This window comes from Sinohyriopsis cumingii, chromosome 2 (genome assembly GCF_028554795.1).
Source record: "Sinohyriopsis cumingii isolate HCF-2022 chromosome 2, ASM2855479v2, whole genome shotgun sequence".
In the NCBI taxonomy this organism is placed as follows: Eukaryota; Metazoa; Mollusca; class Bivalvia; order Unionida; family Unionidae; genus Sinohyriopsis; species Sinohyriopsis cumingii.
The window spans coordinates 170,071,892-170,095,161 of NC_142962.1; the positions used below are offsets into that span (position 1 = coordinate 170,071,892).

Consider the following 23,270-nt stretch of genomic DNA (forward strand, 5'->3'; position numbering starts at 1 on the left):
TATTAGAATTGGGTAAAATGTGATCTGTACAATTTTTAAAAAAATACAAATCTATTGTGAAAAATTGCAGTGCAAAATAGGTTGTCATCTAATACATGAGATATTTCCGCAATATGATTTAGGTTCTTTTTAGTTAATAAATCGATGTATGCCAGGTAAATATTTGCCTGGCCTTCATTGGCTGCACAGAAAATGGTAATGTGTTTCATTCACACGTAGTCTAAACTTTATTTATACTGTATAAAATAAATAAGTTTGTTTCCATACTGGTTTTGAATACTGTACAACCCTTTTAAACAACTACCTCAGGCAAGTTAAACAAGTAGCCTCTGTAAACAATTTTTCGTCTTAAAGAGGTTAATTTCTTCTACTTGTTTGATGCAAAACTCTTATACATGTAACTGTTGAAGAAAGGTACTTGCATAATGGTAGTGACATTTAAGGTAGATTCTTATAATGTTAGGCCTCATTTACAGCATATGTACAATTTCTCACCACGAATGTAGTTGCATATGATTGTATGAACTCGATGTACCTTAAGGTAACTCGTTCATTTATCCTTTTGATACAAAATAAATGCCCATAACCTTGCCAAAGATATGAAAATGTTTTTGTGACAATTTTCAGCACTAGCCTTAACACATTTATGTTACTTAAAGTGATGTGTAGGAGTAGTGCTACTTTAACATTTAAATGAAGTGTGTGCGCGTGTCACTATCATCACAATCATATGTACTTGCTTCTATTAATACCTACTGTCATCGAAACTATCATAAAGCCTAAAGACACAAAGAATGTGATTGTTGCTTACATTTAAAAATCAAATTCATGCCAAGATTAGACGCTGTTTAGCCAAGTATTGGTTCAAAATATGAACGTGTATATAAATAATGACCTACAATATCATTATTATTTACATGAAAGAATATATTTTATCTATGGTTCGAATTAGAACAGGTTTGAATTTCGCAATGAAATGGATTCTTCTACGTAATCAGGTCTACTCTGGATATCTGCGAAGACAAGCCTGAGTATTATTCTACAAAATAATGTAATTGCAATAAAAACCAAGTAACAAGGCAGTTATGGTGCATTTAATTGTCCGTAAATGGTCAGTCAGTTTGCATCGGTTTGCGTAGCGGTTTGGTCAGCGTATTGAAGAATTGTTTTTCTTGAAATTATGTTATTTTGCCAATAATTCAACTTCCACTCTCACTCTCGAAAAAAGTATCCATGCTGTCGGTTAAAAAAATAATAGACACTTATTATGCTTATTTTGCACTTGGTAAGCAAATTGTATTCGTCAAAAAGCTGACATTATTGGGCTGGTCGGCCTATTATCATGAACTCTAATCATATTTAAGATTACATCAGTCAATCTTGCGCAGGTCCATAAGCTTCCGAAACATTGATAAAGACTTTCGAAAGATTTTAAACATCATCTGCATAATTAAATATATGAACCTGCGAACTCAAACTTGTAACTTGTAACTTCACGTTATAGATAAAACCCACAACTATTACATACCAGCATGTATGTATGTATGTATGTATGTATGTATATGTATGTATGTATGTATGCATGTGTGTAGGATTTAACAGCACGTCAGCACATTACTGGCTATATGTGTCAGATATAACGTGCTGAACTGACTCCACAACAACATTGAGAGATCGTATTGTTATTATTAACATCAACACGAGATATTTCAATAGTTAATTTGTTTACACACAAACATTGCGAGGACTTATCATGCGACATGTTTACACACCAACGTTGAGAGGACTGTAAAAATCAGGTGTGTATTCTCTTATTTTTAAAGCAATTAGTATGAATCTTAGAAAATTAATAAAGACATATTTTTTGCTATTAGGGATATCTTTAGCAAATCGTTTAAGTGACAATTGGTACACATTTCAAACAGGTCCTCCCAAGGTATGTCAGATAACATAGGTAAATATTGTTTTACACTCTTTCTGTACCTATTATCATATCCATCCAATATTTCGACCCACCCAATATGACCAAAATTTATTACGATCTAACTTAACAAATCACAGAAATTCCAATATTTAAATTTTTTCACATGTTACTCCACATACATTAGGAGGAAGCATTAGGAGGATATCCTCCTAATGTCGGTGGTCTGCCTAATGTTGGTGGAAAACATGGGTTTTGCCTCCTAATGTAGGCGATGCGTGAACACACACACACACACACACACACACACAGTGACTTGAAATTTTACAGTTTTATTCTTGAGCATGTTTATTGGGTATTATGCACACTGAATAAATAGACACATAGACTTTTGCCTTGGTGCCCTTTTGAAATTTTTGACCACCCCCCCAACACTTTGACCTGATCCAGCTGTGCTCGTTCATGATTTAACTGTCGAAACTAGTGCAGTATTGTTTCACGTCAGTCAGATATGAATGCAGTTTTGTTTTAAATTGTTTGACATATTCGTTATCATTTTTTTCATTGCAGAGTGCAATAATACTGCATTTTATATAATACTTAGCAAAGCATACTGCGCAAACTGTAACAGAAATAAGCAAATGAATGAATCCGTACATTCTGATAACAAAATATTGAGAGTTTTTTAAAAATAAGATTCATTCCAACAGACATACTAGAAATAGGTCCGTTAGCACTTTGTGAAGTTTTTGTTTTTAGTAGAGGATTTGATAAGAAGCAGTAGAACGCACTAAATCTGGCAAAAAATATAAATGCAGTCATTTGTGTAGTCTGGTCTTACAGCCACATTACAAACTTCTTTCGTCCCTATAAATCCAATGTAGTCAAAACAGCACCAGAGAATATGGTCAGCCATATCAATACCGTCAGTACAATTTGGGATGTGATGACTGTGGTGAGACCAAACATTCAGCACAGGAATGCAGGCACAGACAGCCAATACAATGCCATCAGTGTGGTAGCTTTGGACACAAAGCCAAAACTCACAAGAGATTTATGGAATAAGAAAAGGGCAATGAAGCCATCTCAACTCCACAGGAAGATTCTATTCAGTGGGAAGACCAGTCTATCTATCAAGGACTCATATACACGAGGCATGTTAAAACAGATTTGATCCCCATTCTGATAGCTGTTCTGAAATTTAACCGCTTCTTGTACATATTCAAATATGACGGATAGTTCAGATTTATACAGTGATTATAAAAGTAGAAAATACAGTTGTAGAAACAATTTTTTTTGTACAGTAACGACAGTTGTAACGAAAATCATTGTGAACATAGTTTTAATCCTTTTAATGTCTCTTTGAGTGCCTGTAATAGCATTGATGTTAATCTCATGAATTAGGAACTTCTAATAAAAGTTTACATATAGGTCATTTAAATATTCAGGGTTTTTGTGGAAAGATTGATCAATTGTAGTTACTGCTAACCTCTCCAAATAATAATATCCATTTATTTGGACTCTCAGAAACAATGTGGACTGAAAATCAGGGTGAAAGGCTATGACAAACCTTATCAGAGGGATAGGAAAGCAGGTGGTGGTGGGCTCCTTGTGTATGTTAGAACTGGTACTATTTATAAAAGACAGGAAGACCTAGAAATACAGGAAATAAAATCCATTTGGCTACAGATCATTCCAGAAAAAGCTAAGCCCTACTTAGTAGGTTTTGTGTACAGACCCCCATCGTCACATACTGGTTAGTGTGATTATTTTTAATTTCAAGTAGATACAAAATTTAATGATTAGAGAAAGAATTTTACATTCTGAGTGATATAAATAGAGACCTTTTCAATGATCAAATAAAAGTGAATTGGATGGATTTTATTGCTTCGTTATTTTATGGAGCAACATGTAAATGAACCAACCAGAGGAACGTCTATCTCTGAAAGGCTTATAGATCATATTTATACCAATACAAAAGAAAATGTTTTGAAAGCGATGGTTCCAAAGATTGGGAAAAGAGACCACTTTGCATTTTTTCTAGCATGTAAAGTCAGTGGCAAGTAAAAAAGAGGTAATATCCATAAATCCATTACTTACAGATCTTTTCAAAACTTTGATACTACTAAATGCCTGGAAGATCTGAAAGATTCCCTGGAATACAGTCTAAATCTTTGAAGATATTGATGATGTTTTAGATAACTTGGACAGATCTGCTCATCAGTTTATTGAACAAACATGCCCCTTTAAAAACACACAGGACAAAGAAAGACCATCAGCCAGGCTGGATCTCCCCACAATTTTTTAGAATCAGTAAAGCAAAGAGTCGCCAACTAAAATCAGTAGGAAGTGAAGCTGACTATGGAGTTTGGAGGAATAAAGTTAATGATATGTCAGACCAAACAAGTGCACAACAAAAAATTGCTGGATGAAAACTAAAATGACCTGAATGCTATCTGGAAAGTGTTTACAGAGTTTGGTGCAGGGAAATTTAAGAGTAAGACTGAAATTTTATTATTCAATCATGATGACATTTATACCGATAATCCAACTGACATCTCAATTTTTTAAATGACTTTTTTGCTCAAATTGTTGAAAAACTTAAAGAACCAAGAACATCATCGCATCATCTGGAACTCGAACATTTTTGTGCTAAAAAACTACCAAACAATATAAAATTTGAGATTCCTGATGTGAGTCCAGAATTTGTGTTTAAATATATTAAAGAAATGGATGATTATAAAGCTACTGGACTTGATATTATTTGATCAAAGCTACTGTAGGTGCACCTGCAGTTGTAGAGAATATATCTTTATTTACAATGAAAGTATTAGATCTAATAAGTTTCCACAAACATGTTAAACTGGACAAAAATAACTACAGACCCATCTCTATCCTTCCTTGTCTCTCCAGATTACTAGAAAAACATGTACATGATTCTTTTCCCAAATATTTGATCACTTATATCTTATTCGTGATAATCTGTCTGGCTTTCACCAGAATCACTCCTGTGAAACTGCACTTGTATCTTTGATTATAGACGGCTGAAAGCATTAGATCAGGGTGAAATTGTAGGCACTATTTTGGGTGAAATTTGTAAAGCTTTTGATCTTGTAGACAATGAAAATTTTGCTTGACAAACTAAAAATCTATCAATGCAGTGAAAACTCCCTAAACTGGTTTACTTCTTACTTAACCGATAGAGTGCAAAAGGTATTTTTAAATGGTCAACTTTCTCAAAGTAAAAATATTAATTATGGAGTACCACAGGGCTCTATCCTTGGACCTCTGTTATTCATTATATTTATCAATGACTTATCTCTTAAGATTGGAACTTCAATTTCTTCCACTGACCTCTGTGCAGATGATACTTCACTGTCTGAGATGGGTAAAACCAAAACAGTACTTGAAAATGACTTGCAAGATGCACTAAACAGACTTGAGGTGTTGTGCAAGGAAAACGTTATGATTTTAAATATAGAAAAAAACAAAAGCCCTACTAGTTACAATGCAAGAAAGACGACCAAGGCTAGATAGCGACAAACTCCAGGTTCTATTTGACAGTGTGAGTCTTAATATGACTTCTCATGATAAAATTCTTGGTGTATTCATAGATAACAATCTTACTTGGTCTATTCACATTAAACATGTTTCAAAAAAGGTTAAGTCTTATCTTTGGCTACTGAGGAAAATCAAAACATAACATTCCTCTTCGGTATAGAGTCATCTTTTATAAAAGTTATATTCAGCCATATCTGGACTATTATAATGTAATTGGGGTAGTACCTCTAATTCCAACATGACAACACTTATAAGACTCCAAAAGTGGGTGTGCCATTTAAATCTAGATCAGTCTATATACAATTTCCAGGATGCAATAAATAATATAAAGATTTTAATGATACATTAAAGAATATTTCTTAGAAAGGCCAAATTGATGTATAAAGTATCCAGAAAAGCCATTCCTGTCTATCTAAGCAATATCTTTCACCACCGAGATGATGACAGTACTCCAAATTTAAGGTCCATAAGAATAAACAAAATTACATTATACCAAGGCCAAAGAAGGAATTGTTTAAAAAATGTTTTCAATATACTGGTCCACTGGTATGGAACAACATTCCCAGTGACATAATTCAGGCTCCTAGCATTTCTTCTTTTCATAATCAATGTCTCATATGGATGAAATCTTTAGACAATGGAACAGTTCCTGTACAATAATTTAGTTTTCTGTAATTTTGCACCATTTTCACAGTTGAATTTTTCAATGCAGGATGTTTTATATTTTGTGTGTTTATATTTTTCACAGATGTCTGTGCATATGTTCCAGGATTGATACTTTGATTTTTAAAATCACTTTATTATTTAGTGTCAAGTCAGATTCTTCACATCAGGTTGTATATACTGTATATATTGTATGTAACAGATCGAAGACCTCAAGGTAGATTAGGTCTGTAACTAACTGAGTTACCTTCTCTAAATAAAGTCTTTATTATTATTATTATTATTATTATTATTATCAGTTGAGATATATGTAGAGACAAAACTTTGTATGTTAGGGAAATGTAAATTTGATACTTATAGTTTTATCGATTGATCAATCAATTGAGAGGGAGATTCGGAATCAATCCCATTTTCCACTGAATCGATTTTAGCTGCAGTGCAGTATGCCAAATACAGAAATTAGATAAATACTATTGAAATAAATTGGTTTGCATTTTTTATTTTAATTTTTTATTTTAATTTTTTGTCTCAGTAGCCTAATGCTCCAATAGTCACAAACAGGAATTTGCATTTAAATAATTATACATCTTTTTTCTATATTATGATTTGGCTATTGACATGCCATTTCCATATCAATGATAAGTTTTGTTTTTTGTTTTTTTGTATCGTGAAACAAATTTTGTTTTTATATTTTACAAGATTGATCAGATAATAGGACACATGTGGATACATTTTTTAGGATTTCTTTGAATAAAACAAAAGCATCAACTTGTTGCAAAAGGTGTTAATCAGTCTTCATTAGAACTAGGAATTGTGTATAATCATCTGATAAAGTATGTAGATAAATTGGCATCCCTACCTCTAATGAGCATGCTTGCAGGGGTCATACATGGTAAACCATACCCATATGATATACACTATGTTTACTCCGTGGTCGTCCACAACAACTCCACGAGAAAACGTGTGCAGAGCAATTCTCTATGATCTGCTGCAGCAACTCCATCAGGACACATGGATAAACGCTTAAGAGTTTTTTTTTTATTATCCTCTCCACTCTCTCTCCACCATCACCATGTCATGTGGGGTTCTGAAAATACATACGAGCTGTACTGTCTTTACATGCATACGTACATGCATACATACATACATGCATGCATACATACATACATACATGCATACAGACAGACAGAAGTGCATGTAGCATTTTCATTGACACAAAAAGTCCAAATCGTAATAGTCAAACTAGAACTGTGTGCCATAGCCCCTATGACAGCATTCAATAGCTGATTGCAGATCTGGCTTGGATGTCTTTGGGAAACGGATGCTACACTATCTTTAAAAATGTTTTTAATGGTTTAGTTGCAATGTCTCTTCTGTCATATCTTCCCCAACCCATGAGACAAACCCTACACATTCACCCATTTTCTTGTTGCAAAATGCACACACCTGTTATGGAAATTGTTACATTTCGGACCTGAAACTTTCAGGTAGGTTATTTTAAATTGAACTTGAGCAGAATTTTGACTCTCAAACAGTTTTCTTGTACCCCTTTATTAAAATTTAAAAGTGTCACCCATGATTGTATTACTGATACACATTCTCCATATTTTCTCTCTTTGTATTTTGCATTAGCAAGACACTTACCATATATACTCACTTAAAAGACAAGCCCAACTGTAAACTGCAAAGACCCATATCTGCCATTGTATAATGTGCCAGTTGATCTGGGTCTATGTAGTGTGTTAGAAGTAATCAGTAGAAAAAATGTAGACCCTGATCTGCAAGTGCATTATGGTACAGCATGTCAGGATCTTTGTTCTTTGCAGTCTCATTATATATATGATGTCTACTTTTTTGACCTGATCAGTTGCTAAATTTTCCAGCACAATCATCATGCCAGTTTGTTTTTCATTTTCTCACTGTTCTATATCTAGTCCTTTCAGTATTCCTTGGAATTTTTCTTTCTCAGCTTTTACTTTGGCTTGGTGATAATTACTCAAGCATGCATGTTGGACACCACATCCACATTTTGCATCCATAGCAAAACGCTTGCTTTGGCATGTCTTTGTTCAGAGCAGTGATATTCGTGTTCGGGTGGAAGTTCAACTAAAAGAGCCAGACAATGACATCATGTCTTGCTGGAGCTGTAATGGCCAGCTTAGCATGTGCCTCACTGGCCATCGCATCGATAGATGCAGTTGCTGATGACAAATGAGCTTGTTTTCTTATCAAAACTGTCATGGGAGACATGCTGAAATCATCACTGATGTTATCATTTCATTTCTGATTGTTTTGACAGTTTTAAGCTCATCTAGTTTCTCAGGAAGGTTAAATCAGACAGAAAGTAAGACTGATCTGTTGTATACATCATTTATTACAGTGCTTGTTGTGTGTATTTATATAGGTTTTGGAGGCTGGAGGGAGGCATGGTGAAGTAAGAGAGTTTTAAGTCTAGTTAAAAAGTTTTTTTTATAATTACAGCTAGTCATATCCGCTAAAATGTTCAAGTCCAAATAATTAAAAACTGCTTTAAAAGTGTGCGAGAATACTGTCAATGTTGCATCATATGCCAGTGAGAACATGATGTATCACATCAAGAAAAAATTTGATTTCCTAGTCATCCAACATGATTATGATCATAAAAACATGATTTTCACTAATCTTATATGGAACAAAAGAGAGATGCCATGATTTCCACTCTGATATATGCCCATAATCAGTAGTCTGTATAAAAGAGTAAAACAGTTGTGTTTAATGCTCATAGAAAACTCGCTGCATGGCAGTTTATACACTAGATGGATATATAGAGGGGAATAGAATGTCAAGGTGGTCTGATACAAACAACCACAACCATCAGGAAGGTTGACAGGTATGACTATAAGATTGATTTTGGAGGATATCATAAGCCATTTGTATTATGTTTATTCAAAGTAACACCTGCATGTTATTTTCAATTACAGATATTAATGAATGCAATACCAACAATGGAGGCTGTAACCAGATATGCAATAACTATGCAGGAGGCTATCAGTGCCAATGTATTCCTGGTTATGACCTTTATATCAGGAATGGTTCCAATGAGATTCTTCTGGCTCCATCAGAAACAGGACTTATTGAAGGGGACACATACTACATCAACCATACCTGTGTCCGTAAGTTATCAAACAGACTAGGTCTGTAAGTTTTGGTATTATAGCTAGTATTTCGACTTATTCATAGCTTTATCAGTCAAGAACATTAGTAGTTTATGAAACATATCTCAAGTCTATATTTTTCATACATAATTGTTGACTTATTTTGTTATGCATGCCATATGGAAAGTTGGGAAAATCTTGGAATATGATTCTGCATTAATTAATATTATTGTAATGTAATAACAAGTAATAATTATGATTGAATTAATTATTGATCTTTTCTCATCCTGCATTAATTAATAATATTGGTAATGTAATAATTCCCCTCTATATATCCATCTGGTAATAATTATAATTAAATTAATTATTGATCTTTACTCATGCTGCATTAATTAATAATATTGTTAATGTAATAACAAGTAATAATTATGATTGAATTAATTATCGAACTTTACTCCTTAAAGTAAGTTTCTGCATTGGGAACCTTTCAAGATAGAGACAACAGTTTTAGTGATCACTGCCATTAGACCTGGTCTCCGTTGATTTTCAAGATGCATATCTCCACCTCCCAATCTCCTCACAGGAAGTACTTTTAATTTGTCTTGGAAAGGGGGTCTTCCAATTTTGTGCTCTACCATTCAGTCTGCCTCTGCATTCAGAGCTTTCACCAGGGTCATGTGAGTAGTTGACATTCACTTCAGGTCACTTGGGATCCTAATCCTCCAGTATTTGAATGATTAGTTTGATCCATAAAGGCTAGCTTGAGTCCCTCAGGCTAGTTGTCTGTCTGTCTCTTGGTCCATAGTAACCATGCTGGTTTTTTCCCCGATCTAGAGAAGTTGTAGCTTAATTTATCAAAAGATGTCGTGTATGTAGGGGATGAATTTCCTCATGAACAGAGGATCAGGTCATGTCCCTTTAGGCATGGTGTACAAGATTGACCCTGTTGGTGGCACTGAAAGCCAAGACCATATTATTGGCTTATATTTTTTTTCTTCTTTTCATTTTGGCACCTTGAACTTGGCAGTGGATATGGTTCCCATAGGCAGACTGCCCTTTTTTCCTCTCCAGTTTATCCTTCAGGCAGCCCTCTGCTCAGATTTATCTATTCCTGGTTTCCAGCATCATCTAATGTGGCAGAGAAACCTGAACAATTTCAGCCCAGAATTCCCCAAACCCTGCTCCTGTCTATTTGTAGACACATCAGATCTCAGGTTGGGATGCTCAGTTTGACCCAGAAGACATTCTTCAGAGTTCCTGGTTATGAGAAGGACCTACCCGTCACATCAAGAATTTGGAAATGAGGGCATTGTTCTTAGCTCTTCATGGGTGTGTCGGAAAAATAAGGGGTCACTGTGTAATGGCCTCCTTCAACAATATTTTGATGGTATTGTTCCTTAGGCAACAAGAAGGCAGCCTTTCATCTCTCTCTGTGGATGTTTGGAATTTCCTTTGCTGGGCAACCTCAGAATGGATTACCCCTCTGAGTTTGTCATATTCCCAGGAGAAAGAATATTTTGGCAGACAGCCTGACCAAGAGAGGAAATATGATCTTCGTTCAGTGGTCTCTGCACCAGTCTGTAGCAGATTCCCTGTACAGATTTTGGGGGAGATTCCTAGTGAACTTGTTTGTGGGACAGCTTAAGAACAAGCTCTGGTTTTATGTTTCTACAATCCCCATCCAGAATGGGCTGTGTATGCCTGAAGTGGGATATTGTATTTGCTTAAGCTTTCCTACAAGTACTTCACAAGCTAATCAGTTATAATTTGCAGCTCTTTTTGACAGTCCCTCTTTGACCCTAGCAATTATGGTTCAGCAGTGTTCTTGACCTGCTGGTAGATCACCCAGGATATTGCCTCACTGGAGTGATATTCTGTTGCAGCATAGGGGCTTTTCTCCTGCACAACAGGCCACAGATTCACCACCATCATGCTTGACTCATCTCTATCTTTTTGCTAGGAGAGGACAAAGTTGCCAAATGTATCATTCAGTCCAAAAGATTATTCGCCAAGAGGAATTTCTTTTTGTGATTTGTGTTGTAGGAAGTGTTTTAAACCTAGCTGTCCCTCTATAAGTGGAATGGCTGTGTTTCTTGTGTTCCTTTTTGAAGAACAATATTGCTACCTTTCCACAATCAATGGCTGTAGGGCAGCCCTTTCAAATGCACCTACATAAAAGACCTGATAAGATATTTTCAGCTTTGAAAAAAAGTCTTGCTTGTTAATGTCAATATGGAAACTTGTTGTGTCTTTTGGTCTCTAATTAAAATCCTATATGAACCCTTGAGTGAAGGTTCTTTTGAGAACCTGTCACTCAAGACTGATTTATTGCTTTCCTTAGTTTTTATAAGTTGAAGTGAGCAATATGTCCTATTAATAGAACCATGCTGTCAATGGAAATCATGAATCTGTTTCTCTCCTTTGTCAGTTAGGCTTCGTAGGAAAAAACCCAACAAGCCAAGCTTCTCCTCCATTTATCAAAGCTAAGGAATATTATTTTGTGGACTGACAGTAGAATATGCTACTAAAATTAGGATGAATATTCTTCGTTTTTCTTGACCATTATGGGATTATTGGCCTTCCACAGAACTGGAAAATTCAGCTGCACAATGGCATAAGTTTATATGTTACAGATGTTAAAAGTGGTAATGCTAATTTTAATAATTTAGTAGTTACCTGTTGCCACTGCCAGATTTCCTCTTCTCACCCTGAAATGATGCCCCATCAGTCCAGTCTTCATCCTTACAAAGAATGATAATGAGTGAACATGGGCAAGATTAGTATGGGTTGGATCTAACATCTTTTGAGTCACTCCATGGGGGGGGGGGGAGGGGGATACATTTGATGCTATTTTTCTATCCAGAAAAGAGTGAGCTTTGCAGTAGTGACAGGCAAGTATTAGATGTACCTTAATATCATTTCTTTTACCCCCTCCTCCCATTAAAAGAAAACTTAAAGTTCCTCATCAAGAAATAGCTAAAGTAAAAAGGATGTGTTGAGTGCAGAATTATTGATCATTGACTTGTTTCATGAAAGAAGTAATTTGATTTTGTTAAGTTTGAGAAAAAGATAATGTTTATCCAAGAGCAGATTTTGAAACTTTTGGTTTGAGATGAATGGCATTTAATATATGAGTTTTTATTTTTGCTATTAATATATAAACCATTATATTTGTCAAAATTATTATCATTACAGTATCCTAAACCATGACTTTCTGAACTGTGATATTCTAAATTGTCTTCATTATGGTGTCCGAAATCATGGCTATGTGAACCATGATCTTCCTCTATAATATCTTCACTGCAGTATCCAAAATAGAGGATATCTTTGTTTTGAATAGATATACAGAAATATTTTATGAGTGAAGTGGTACCATTGTATTGTCACTAATGGCAAAACTGCAAAAGACAGTACAGATTGTTGACATTTGACAAGTAGATTTTCTTTCATTATCTGTTTTTTAAAGGCAGTAGCTGTTTGCATAGATTTGTTTCACCATTCTGCACCAGTGCAATCAAGAGCTGCATTACATTGATAAAAAGAAGTTCCTTTAAAAATTGTTTTCAGTGTGGTGAATATCAAAAGTATTATTAATATCATTAGTACCAACACTGCCGATGATGGTGTCATATTGCTAGAGGCCACTTTTTCTCATTGCATCAGGGAAACAATAGTAGCTTGGTTGTTGGAGCCTCAAACTCATTATTCAATATGTGCCCAGGTCAGCTGCTTCCATGGAAAATGCATATAGTTCCCATTTCCTCAATGTGTTGATAAAACTAGTAATGTATTTAAAGTGTCAAGAAAAACAACAATCTTACAGCATACCAAGTATATGGCCATTCTCTGTTCAAGGCAGACACTTAACTAGAACCCAAGGTTTAAGACCTTTTTCATTGCCATTTTTATTGATGTTGAAGCTGTTTATGAGTGTATATCCAGAACTATCATATTCTTGTGTTTTCATCTGTAAATTTAAATTAGTACAATCCAGTGTAATATGGAATGCAAACATGTTATGTCTACTATGAGGAGAGACTTTATCACCTTTTGTAACATTGCTTGAGTTTTCAACTATATATCGACGGCATTCAGATTTCTTCCTTGTATTCTGGGTTGGATTGAAAATACTATTTTATTTCTGTGGGTTACTTTTCAAGGTGTTTTCCTTTCTTCAGAAGCCTGCTAATTTTGCTGATGTGTTTTTTATTCTTGAACTGTTAATATACTTTAGCTCCATTAGTGGTTACCAAAGACTTGTTTGGGGTGTTAATGGCTTGCACAGATATTCTGATTGTTTCCTCTATTCCTTCTTTCAGAATAAATTTCTGCAGCTAGGAGATTAACATTAGTTTCAGTCCATTCCTTATAGCTAGGCCCCTGAATAGCATTGCATTTATGGAACTATAAAGAGTCACTGTAATTTTACAGGACTGTGTGTTTTCTGTTCAATACACTAATCATCTTAATTTCTTGAATCAGTTCAGGATCACTTTTTAAATTATAGAGTCCTTATTGATCCAGTGAATTTCAGTAAATGTTACGTTCTAGTCATTGGAGAATTCCACTCCTTTTTTGGTCTGTGATATGGATAATAATAATAATAATAATAATAATAATAATAATAATAATTAAAGAGGGTAACACAGTTAGCTAAGAACTGATCTACCTTGAAGCACTCATACAAAAGAATTTATTTGTTTTACCTGCATCTCAGAGGCCGCTGGATATATTGGGATTGGAAGAAGGAAATATAGTAGGCATTTCTAATCTCAGCTGGAATACTATTCCAAAGCAAAGTTCCACTAAAAATCATTTCTTATTTGGTTTGGGAATTTTAACTCCAAGCTGACGATTTCATGGACTTTGGTACAAATTTCAGCCTTTTACAAACTATTAGCCTTTTAGCTAAAAAGTTTTAATATGGGCTGGCTGGCACAATCAGTTACTGATTCTTACAATACAAAGGAAAAGTTCAAGTCTAAAGTACACGTATGGATCAGCTTTTGTTACAGCAGCAGGCCTAATTTGGTGCAAGCTAGTAGTGCACAAATTTAAATATTGTCGAAGCTCTTGTTTAGAGTTTGATGTTTTGGTGTTTGTTTTGAAGAACAATACAGAAACTTAATACAGTCCTAATCATAGAATTGGAATTATACATGTTTCTTTGTATGTGTTTAGAACTCTATGTCAGCATCTTGGATTATGTTAAGTGTTAGCAATGAATAACTTAATTCATCAGATTGATTACTGCTTTTGGAATTATGTGTTTGCTCAAAAACTGTATGCGGGTGTAATCTTTTATAGATATTTGCATTGTATCTTCAATTAAGTAACCAAGAATATATATTTTTTTGAACAAAATTGTATACCTGTAGATTTAAAGTGAGTTGACAATAATACCAGTATTTTGTATTGTGTTTCAGGAAAACTCTGTAACAAGCCTCAAGTTCCAGTCAATGGTATGATCCTTACAGTGAAAGAGAACTTCTATTTTGGTGAGGAAATTCTGTACATCTGCAATGTAGGATATAGTTTTTATGGTGGCACCCAGAACCTAACAAGACAGTGCAATGTTTCTGGATTATGGACAGGAGTTGACCCAGTGTGCACAGGTAATTGATTATATATAAAAAAAAAAATCTTATGAGAACAAACATTTTCCAAGTTAAAGCCTATTTGGATAGTAAGACATTGAATTTAGAGTCTTTCATAATTATTTGTGCTGTAAACTTTAACTTTTTCCTTTGTATTGTAAGAACTTGTAAATGATTGTGCCAGTACTCCCATGTTAAAACTTTTTAGCTAAAAAGCTAAAAGTTATCTGCCCACTTAGGTTGCAGTTAGATTGAATGATCTGTCGTTGATACTGGAATTTGTACCAAAGCCCATGAAATCATCAGTTACTACTACCACCTGTGTCTCTGCAATGAGGCCTTACAAAATTCATGCAATCAGTTTGGAAGTTTTCTACCTCAAAACAAGTAGGAGTTTTTTCTTCAAAGGGAAGTATACTCCATCTATAAATTTCCAACTTGTTGTCTCTATCATCAATGGCTAACTTTCCTACCTTTCTATCTGCACAAAGAAAGGTGCCTTTGGTACATAACTGCATGGGTTACAGTGGCATCTCCTCACATTGCTTGCTATAACCATATTAATAGGTGCCTGTCTGAGGCTTGATGTAGAAAACTAGTTTAGTATTGCTATATGATTTCCACCATGTCAGAACACATAAAATTACTTTTTTCTATATTATTTTGTCTTAGCTTCTAATTCATAGTTGTATACTTGACACTTTACTTATTTTACCTGTATAGAATGTCTCTGGGCATTTGCTACAGGTAACATGGTCACTTAATGGATATTGTAGTGTCAGCTTTGTATGCATCAGTAATCGAGCTTCAGTCAGATAAGTACAGGTAAGTTTTCTGTTCATAATTTACCCGATAGCATCCAGTTAATACATGCATTACTAGACGTGACTGTACTGGTTTTCGCAGCACATTCTGTCATGGTCAACGTGACATGAACCACTGAGATTGATGTATGGGCAAGGTTTGCAAGAACTTGGCAGCTTGCAGTGGTTGACCTTTCTTGTTTTGGGTGGGCATAATTGAACTTTAATTAGAGTCTGTTCAGTGACAATGAGACAAATATGATGATGATGACCTTTCCATTCTGTTGGACTTGAACAGGAGACCTGGTTACCGCAGTTTCTTTTCATCCATTTAGGTCCCCTGCTCCTTCCTTCTTGATTGGGTAGGTGTTTGATCAGGAGTAAGTCTGGATATCCTTCCCCTGGAGCAAGGCTTTCTGAGTTGAGCACACTAGAAATTTACTTAAATCAGGGGAGGCATTTTGCGTCTTTTTTTTATTCAGATCTGCTTCTCCAACACTCTACTATGGTCCTATAGCTTGTGCAGAAGTTTTCCTGGGGAAAACAGTCACAAAGGCAGCATAAGGGGTGGTCTGTCCCATCTTTAACTCTCTGGCTATTGGTTTCTGTCCCAGCTACTGTCCCTTGCTTGGCCCTTTAAGCCTCCTCTAACTTGGGCTTGGGTGCATCTCAGGTATGGGTAGCGACTCTGGTCTAGTTCATCTTCCAGTAAAGGGCTAGGAGGACCTGAAGGCCAAGTCTGAAACTGTAGTAAAGATCACCTCCCATGCCAATCTCTTTTAGACTGCCTCCTCCATTGTCCTGAAGGAGGAAATGTTTTCTAAGGCAACACTTCAGCACTTACTGTAGACTGGGGGAAACATTTCAAAGCATTGCATTTTCCATGTCAATCGAGCTTCTCCTCTTCCTCAGAGATACCATCTTGAACATGTCTATGGTCTTGCTGGACCATGAAAGTAACATTTGAGGGCTGGACCACAACAATAATGCTTGAGAAACCAAAAACACCGGTGATTGTATGTGACTTCAGACCTGCTGAAACCACCAGGAGGAATGCACACCCTGTTAGACTGGACACATCACAAGTTTTATGGACAAGATATGACCTCAACAGTCAAACAAGCAACCCAAATTCACGTTTCTTGTATGCTTGTCTTTCACTAGACAAAGCTGTCAAGAGATGAAGTCTTGAGATGCTTCCCCCTTCCCTTAGGAGGGAGGTAGCCAGTGATAGGGAGTTGCACTTTCTCTTGCATCATCTTCCTTTTCCCAATTTCCAAGTAGGTGACACAGAAATCTTCTTTTCCATGGTTTGGATGGGTATCATAAATGAGGTGTAGGTTTCATTATACCAGTGCAAACTGGTTCATCTAATGGAAGAGGTACACATCCTTTTGCGGAAGGGCCCAGTTGAGAGGGTGTAAAATGACAAAACTCCATTTTCCACTCATGATTGATTTTTTCTAACTGAAAAAATCGCTTGAGGAAGATGTCTTCAAAATGGAGGCTACCATCGTGATCAGGAACACCACAAATCTATGCAACTAGGCAGTCTTTACTTTGGTGATGGGGGTCACTTGATGTTTTTAGAGATCCTATTCTCCAGTATTTTGATGACTGGTAACATTGTCAAAGATACTATCCTGAAGGACCTATCCCTCTGTTGGTTGATAACGTCTTATCTGGGTCAAATCTACAAACATAACCCAAACCAAAATGCATCCTTGCTGAAAGCTTGTGGCAAGCTTGCGGTAAGCTTGCGATAAGCTAGTTTGATGTTTATAAGCTAACATGGATGCTTGCGCAAGCTTGTACAAGCAAGTGCAGGCTTAGGCAAGATAGCTGGATATAACCGCAAGCTTGCACAAGCTTGCGCAAGCTTGTACAAGCTTTCTTGTTTGCTTCAGAAATTAAAACTAGCTTGCACAAGCTTTCTTGTTTGTTTCATAAAGTAAAACTAGCTTGCGCAAGCTTACTTGTTCTCTTCAGAAAGTAAAATTAGCTTGCGCAAGCTTGTTTTCTTCAGAAAGTAAAACTAGCTTGCGCAAGCTTTCTTGTATGTTTCAGAAAGTAAATTTAAACTAGCTTGCAACAAGTTTCTTCATATATATATATATATATATATATATATATATATCCATTGCTTGTGAAAGTTTGAGACCATGTATCCAAGTAGCAGGCACCATCACTGTCACGCCCCTACGAAAACAAAGTCCTGACTTGATGAACAATCATGAAGTGTTCATGAAAGTTCCTCAAGTAAGTTCATGAGCTTCAAGAATTTTGATGAATCATGTACTTGAAGTTCATGAACACACTGATGAATTTTTATGAACTATTATAATATCTTTGAAGTTCCTGAAATATCATGAACTAATGGTTCATGAACAATTCAAGTACTTTGATGCAATACCATGGTATTTCTTAAAAAAATGTATATTAAATATCTATATCATTATATTCATAAAATTTTCATGAAAATTTATCATACAAACTTCTCACAATATTAGTGAAATTTAAATAAAGGTGAATTTTTTCTTCTTTTTTTAAAATGGTATACTGTATAAATGTTCATACAGATCTTTAATTCAATACTTGTTTACTTAACCTGAGTATTTCTGGATTAATATGGGAAAATATTTTCTGGCCAGCATCAACAAAATGTATTTGCTTTAAAAAGCTTTCAATGACTTTGTCCTAACGTTTTTTTTCTTCTCTCCATTACTGTTATAAACTGCTTATTCTATTGACTTAGTCACTGGTTGCCAATTTGCAGTAAAAACCGAAATATATTAACAACGATTATTCTGATTGAATGACTTTGAAAAAAGACGTGATATGATTGGTTAATATACGCGCGCGATTTCTACAGTTAAGCTTCCTCAGAAACCAAAGATCATGCAGATGGTTAGGCAAAAACCTCGAACAAAAACCGTGGACTCCATGGAATGGACAGATGAGAATATTTTCAATATCATTTTTTTAAAGTAAGTAGAAGTGCAGAGAAGCGACTTTGAAGAATGTGAAGGAAATGATTTGGTGAGAGCAAAATTAGGCGGAAAAGCGTACCAAGCCCGGATGACCAAAATTACGGTGAGTATCTTTTTCTTGGTCATTCGTGATTATTTCAGTAGAAGTTATATGGATATTTTATTGGTTTATATATGTCATCATATTATTTATAACCAAGCTAATGACACGATTTTGTTCAGACCTAATTTAAACTTGCTCATCGAAGTTTTGAAAATCACTAAACATTATCACCCCCACCCACCCCAGTTCTCGATACCAGACGTGGTTCGATATCGATAGGAGTTGAGATGTTCGAGATCGTTTTCTTTTACATGACATCACTATTTCTATAATCTGATGTAATTTCGTAATTTTAAAAAAAAAAAACCTTAAGAAAATAGTTAATGCGTGAAACTGTTCACAATAAAAGTGCAAATAACAACGTGATGAAACCGGAAGCAGCTATACGCAACATGCGGAGTCGGAGTGGATGCATTAGTGACATACTAAGGGCCTATACCACACAAGTCTGGCGTTTTATCAATAAAAAATGGCGAAAATATTTGAAAGCATGAAATAACCGTTATCTGTAATATATACGGTTATTTAGTGTAACGGTGTTGTCAAAAAAATGTCATATTTTACTGAATAAAACATCCGTCTCCTGTGACTATACCTATGGCTAGACAGATTCAGTTAATATAAAACAGTGACAAAATTCTGCAATAATATAGATGCTCAGTATTATGTGTAAGGGATTAAATCATTTTTGAGTTGGATCATATTATTCCAGTAAGTAAAGTGGGGTACAATGATAATGTGCTAAAAGCTAAAAACAATGTTGATCAGAGATTATCTGTAATTAACTAACTTTACCTTTTTTTCAGACCAGACAGCAGAAAAGTAAAATTGGTAGAAGATGAAGTTTGTAGCTTAAGGATGAAAATTTGAAAACTGGAGGATTCAAGATGGAAGAGACATTAAATTGTGACTGCTGCAACAATGTTAAAGATCCAAACAGTAATCAGATGGAACAGCTTAAGTTGCAGAAGGAGACATTCAGTAGTGACATTGGACAGGATTTGATTAAATTATAGACCCTGAACATCTTCACAAAAGAGTTATCAGACAGGTCAGTCTCTGGAAGAAGATTGGTCAGGAGAAACCCCAGCTGAAAGACAGCCCCATGACAATGAAATATGCTTCAACAGTTGATTGCAGGCAACTGCCCCAATATCTCTTGAACATTTTTCAAAGAAAAATTACAGAACATACAAAAAGTGTTGCTAAGGGTAAAAAAAAAGAATATCACTTGTCAGTTTAAATTTATCTGAAATCAAATACAGTTTTTAAGATAATATGTTGCATTTTATACTGTATTAACCCCATCCCCCATCTAAGGTTATTGTATGATTCAGGATGAATAGGTATTTGTGACTTGTCAGGTTATCATATTTTGTTTTATAGGCACTGTTTGTGAAGTCATGAATCATTGAGAAACTTTGTTCATCATAGTTCATGAATATGTTCATGCACTTGATCATGAATGATGATGATCCAATTTGTGGACTGTTTTCAATTCATGCACATTCTAGAATAATTCATGAACCTTTTGATGAACTTTCATGAACAGTTCTTGAACCAAGTTCATGAACAGTTCATTCATTATTCATGATCATTTCATAGGGGCGTGACACTTGCAGCTAGGGGAACACATAAAGCTTCTGCAGCCTTGGGTAAGCTTGCAGTGAATGAATAAACTTGAACAATGGAATTAAACTTAATGTTTTGGCAGAACAGATTTGTTTTCCACTGTATTGCAACTATAAGATTGCATTATTTAATCATTAAATATGCAGATTACTTCATTGGAATGAAGTAAAACTTTGCAATATATTATGATAATTTGGTCCACCAGGAGCAGTTGAGTCTAAAATGCATTTTTGGACAGGGGCCTTCGGACTCCCAGACACCCCCCCTTCACATTTTCAGGGGGTTTTTTGGAAGGGGGGAAAACACAATCATGTCTGATTTTTGAAAGCCCAGATGCTTGTAGCAAGAAATCTCTGCAAGCTTGCAACAAGCTAGTAACAAGCTTGCACAAGCTTGTGTATACTTATTGTACTAGGTAAATAAATAACAAGCTTGCGCATGCTTGTGCAAGCTTAAGCTTGTGCAAGCTTGTGCAAGCTTAAGCTTTCGCAAGCTTGTGCATGCTTATGACACTTTTGTTAAATAAGCTTGCGCAAGCTTGCTGCAATGTTCCAAATACAAGCTTGCTGCAATGTTCCAAATACAAGCTTGCCACAAGCTTGCTGCAATGTTCCAAATACAAGCTTGCCACAAGCTTTATAAATAAGCTTGCGCAAGCTTGCTGCAATGTTCCAAATACAAGCTTGCCGCAAGCTTGCTGCAATGTTCCAAACACAAGCTTGCCGCAAGCTTTATAAATAAGCTTGCGCAAGCTTGCTGCAATGTTCCAAATACAAGCTTGCCGCAAGCTTTATAAATAAGCTTGTGGCAAGCTTGCTGCAAGCTTTAAAACAAGCTTGCAATTTTGGTTTGGGAAAGAAACTGAATCTCATTTCTTTTAAGGACATTGTGTATGTGGGGATGAGTTTCCTCAGCTGTCAATGGATGGTCTATATTTTTGCATGAAGGGATGATTGATTGATATACTTTCATGTGTGCTTTGTAAAGCCATTTGAGTTTAACAGATGACAACTTTATATACTTTCCTGTGTGCTTTGTAAAGCCATTTGAGTTTAACGGATGACAACTTTATATACTTTCCTGTGTGCTTTGTAAAGCCATTTGAGTTTAACGGATGACAACTTTATATACTTTCATGTCTGTGTTTGAAGGTACATGGCATGGGGATTCTGCCATCAAGGTTAAGGCCACCTGTCAAAATGTTACGTCACAGTTTGTGGTTAGAAAGTAAATGAATGGTTACTTACTTCCTAATTTGAAATCACTACATTTTGTTTGCTTTGGATGGTATATTTTGTGCACAATGCAAAACACAGATATACCAATGGTAGATTACCAGAGTTTTATTCTTCAGAAAATTTGTATGTCATTATAAAATTAATTAAACAACTTAGTGACCAAGACATATTTAGGATACATTTAGTTGAGTGTTCTCAATGTTACCAAGTACAGTCATATATGGAAAACAGCCAAATTTTACTTCTGAAGTCTTGTTCACCCATCACACTTGATTCTTGGAATATTGCCTTGCTTTGAATTAAGTAACCATTATCATTCATTTTTATTATTATTATTATTATTATTACTTCAGGCCATTGTGATAATTGTCTATTCCATGAATTCACTATTTAAATATATCATTCATAAATTCAGATGAAAAATGATTTCATTTATCGATTTCCTCAGTCTTTTTGTTATGTAGTACCTATAGCAAGGAGGTAGCTGGTTCACCTGTTTGTATATTTCAGCTGTAGTTGGCAGTCTCAGGAGTAACAGACTTAGGCCAAATATGGAAAGTGTCAACTTATTGATTGACAGGTCACCATTGTTAAAAGATTTGTGATGCTTTTATTTTGAAAACTGTTCTTATCATGTATTTACCAGCAAATGTGTGCAAGTTTTATCCTTAGTTCTGTGTTCCTTCAGAACTGGGATAACATTCCTCAAGAACTTTGAACTCGCATAATATCTTGTAAGAAATAATGCTGGTCTGTTATCTGTTCTTGAAGTAAAAGAAACTCAGCAATTAATGCCTGATAAGATTTTCATCTCAAAACACAGATGAATATTTAATGGAGATCTGGTTATGTACATGTACACTGATTATCTTTATTTTTTTGAGACTTCGATGCATTTTGCACATGTGGATTTGTGTAGACTCTTCCATAATATTCTAATATTTTGGCTGCTTTTTCTGTCAAACATTTAAGTCCACTTATATGACAGAAATGATTAGTGTTTCAATAAGAATGATTATTTACCCTGAGTATTTACCCCAACAATGAATTTGTAAGCAATATTGTGACTTTGCTAATTCTTAAAAATAACAGTGGAGTGATTAGTCATTGTAAATTTACACAGACATATTTGAATACAGTGAACAAAATCAATAAGGCATGTTTGCACATCACTTCACCTGATATGTCTTCACCAAACACAAAACCTTTCTTGAGAAAACACTTCATTTGCATAGTTGAATAGCTTTAGTTATCACTTTAAGCAATAGAAAACTATTGTTTGGCTTGGAAACACAAGGTTGTTGACCACAGAAAGCAGGTGACCATTTATTAGATAACTTTTAGAGAGGAAACTTTATGGGTTGGGGATACCTCAGGTAAATGCAATATATTATGGCAGGTTTTTCTCTACTATCATTTCAAATGTCACATTACATCCAAAATTTGTCCAAATAACATAACTTATATTGATTGCACATACCATCATTAAATGTGAACTTTCTTTACATCACAAGCAAGATAGTTGCATTTTTTTTTACCACATACTTAACTTGAAATACTTTTTGTATGATTTGTAATTTTAGTCACTTTGTTAGTAAAAACTATGCAAACATGCAGCTTACATAGAG

The 23,270-nt window shown here is 35.1% G+C and overlaps 1 protein-coding gene across 1 annotated transcript in view; it reads left to right on the forward strand.

Moving 5' to 3' along the window:
• Positions 1 to 23,270, forward strand: part of LOC149806284 (CUB and sushi domain-containing protein 2-like) — a 247,889-nt gene that overhangs the window by 197,484 nt on the left and 27,135 nt on the right. Inside the window, exons 18-19 of the mRNA XM_089935578.1 lie at positions 9,106 to 9,297; positions 14,706 to 14,894. Of these exons, the coding sequence (XP_089791704.1) occupies positions 9,106 to 9,297; positions 14,706 to 14,894 (381 nt within the window). The remainder of the gene's footprint in view (positions 1 to 9,105; positions 9,298 to 14,705; positions 14,895 to 23,270) is intronic.